Source organism: Camelina sativa, chromosome 14 (genome assembly GCF_000633955.1).
Source record: "Camelina sativa cultivar DH55 chromosome 14, Cs, whole genome shotgun sequence".
Lineage (NCBI taxonomy): Eukaryota > Viridiplantae > Streptophyta > Magnoliopsida > Brassicales > Brassicaceae > Camelina > Camelina sativa.
Window position 1 is genome coordinate 28,101,469 of NC_025698.1, and position 1,277 is coordinate 28,102,745.

Sequence of the window (1,277 nt, forward strand, 5' to 3'; positions counted from 1 at the left end):
TTAAAAATACAAATTAATTTCGTAAAAAATACACAATATAACGTATATTTTGTTATTACAGTCAAACTAATATGTAAAATTTTGTATATTATATAGTATATTAAATCAAAACTTTCGTGATGAAGAGTCAAATATTTTTTAGAAATTTAAATTACAATGTATGTGATCATAAAACTGTTTTTTTTTTTTTTTTAAATACATGTAGATATAATATTTCTAATTATTTTTGAATTATTAAAATCAATCTACATTTCTTGAAAGATTAGAGATAAAATTGTACATAACAATTTTGAGGGGTTTCTACAATAGAACCCCTACAATGATAACTTTAAGAGTTTATGAATTATCATTGGAGTATGGCTATTGGCTACTTGTTTAAGATAGTGGGATAATAATTTTCTTTGACGTTATATTTACACAAACAAGAGACACATGTAGGAAAGTTGAAGTTATAATTCCAAGGAACATCTCATCACTTATTTCAAAAAAAAAAAAAAACACAAAGTTATCAAATTGATCATAATCAATTAGGTAAACGAATGTTTTTGGTTTTTTTCAAAGATGATTTTGATATTTTCCACACAAAAGAAAAAAGAAAATGAAAGAGACGCAGTAAAAAAAAAAAAAAGTTGTGTTTGGCTTTGGCTTTTGCTTGGGGATTTAAATACCACCACTTTGTTTTTGCTTCCTGTTCCCCTGCTTCATCATCACGCACACCTCTCTTCTCCCTTCGATCTCTTTTTGTTTTGTTTTTTGTTTTCCCTTCTCTACACGATTCGATTGATAATCTGAATCAATCGATTCGATCGATATAAAAAGCCATGAGTTTCTGCAAAAGGGTTTCTTATGTTTTGATCCTTCTTTACTTGCTTAATTCGTGTCTGATTTCATCTTCTTCGAATGGGTTATCTCAAATCCCTTCAAAGTTTCTTACTTTAGCTAAAAGGAATGATTTTTTCGATTGGATGGTTGGAATCAGAAGGAGAATCCATGAGAACCCAGAACTAGGTTACGAGGAAGTAGAGACATCTAAGCTTGTTAGAGCAGAATTGGAGAAGATGGGTGTGGCTTTTAAGCACCCAGTTGCTGTAACTGGTGTTATTGGATACGTTGGCACTGGTCAAGCCCCTTTTGTTGCTTTAAGAGCTGATATGGATGCTCTTCCTATGCAGGTATGTTTTTGATTTTCAAAATTGATTTGGCTTGTGACAAGGAGGGACTCTGTGTTTTGTTAGTGTTGAATACTTGAAAAGAGGAACATTTGTTTTGTGTCTTCT

The 1,277-nt window shown here is 30.9% G+C and overlaps 1 protein-coding gene across 2 annotated transcripts in view; it reads left to right on the forward strand.

Annotated features, from left to right (window-relative positions):
• Positions 650 to 1,277, forward strand: part of LOC104742693 (IAA-amino acid hydrolase ILR1-like 4) — a 2,842-nt gene continuing 2,214 nt past the window's right edge. Inside the window, exon 1 of one of the 2 annotated variants that reach the window (XM_010463717.2) lies at positions 650 to 1,172. In XM_010463717.2, the coding sequence (XP_010462019.1) occupies positions 822 to 1,172 (351 nt within the window). In that variant the 5' untranslated portion in view covers positions 650 to 821. The remainder of the gene's footprint in view (positions 1,173 to 1,277) is intronic. The other variant, XM_010463716.2, reaches the window with a different exon arrangement.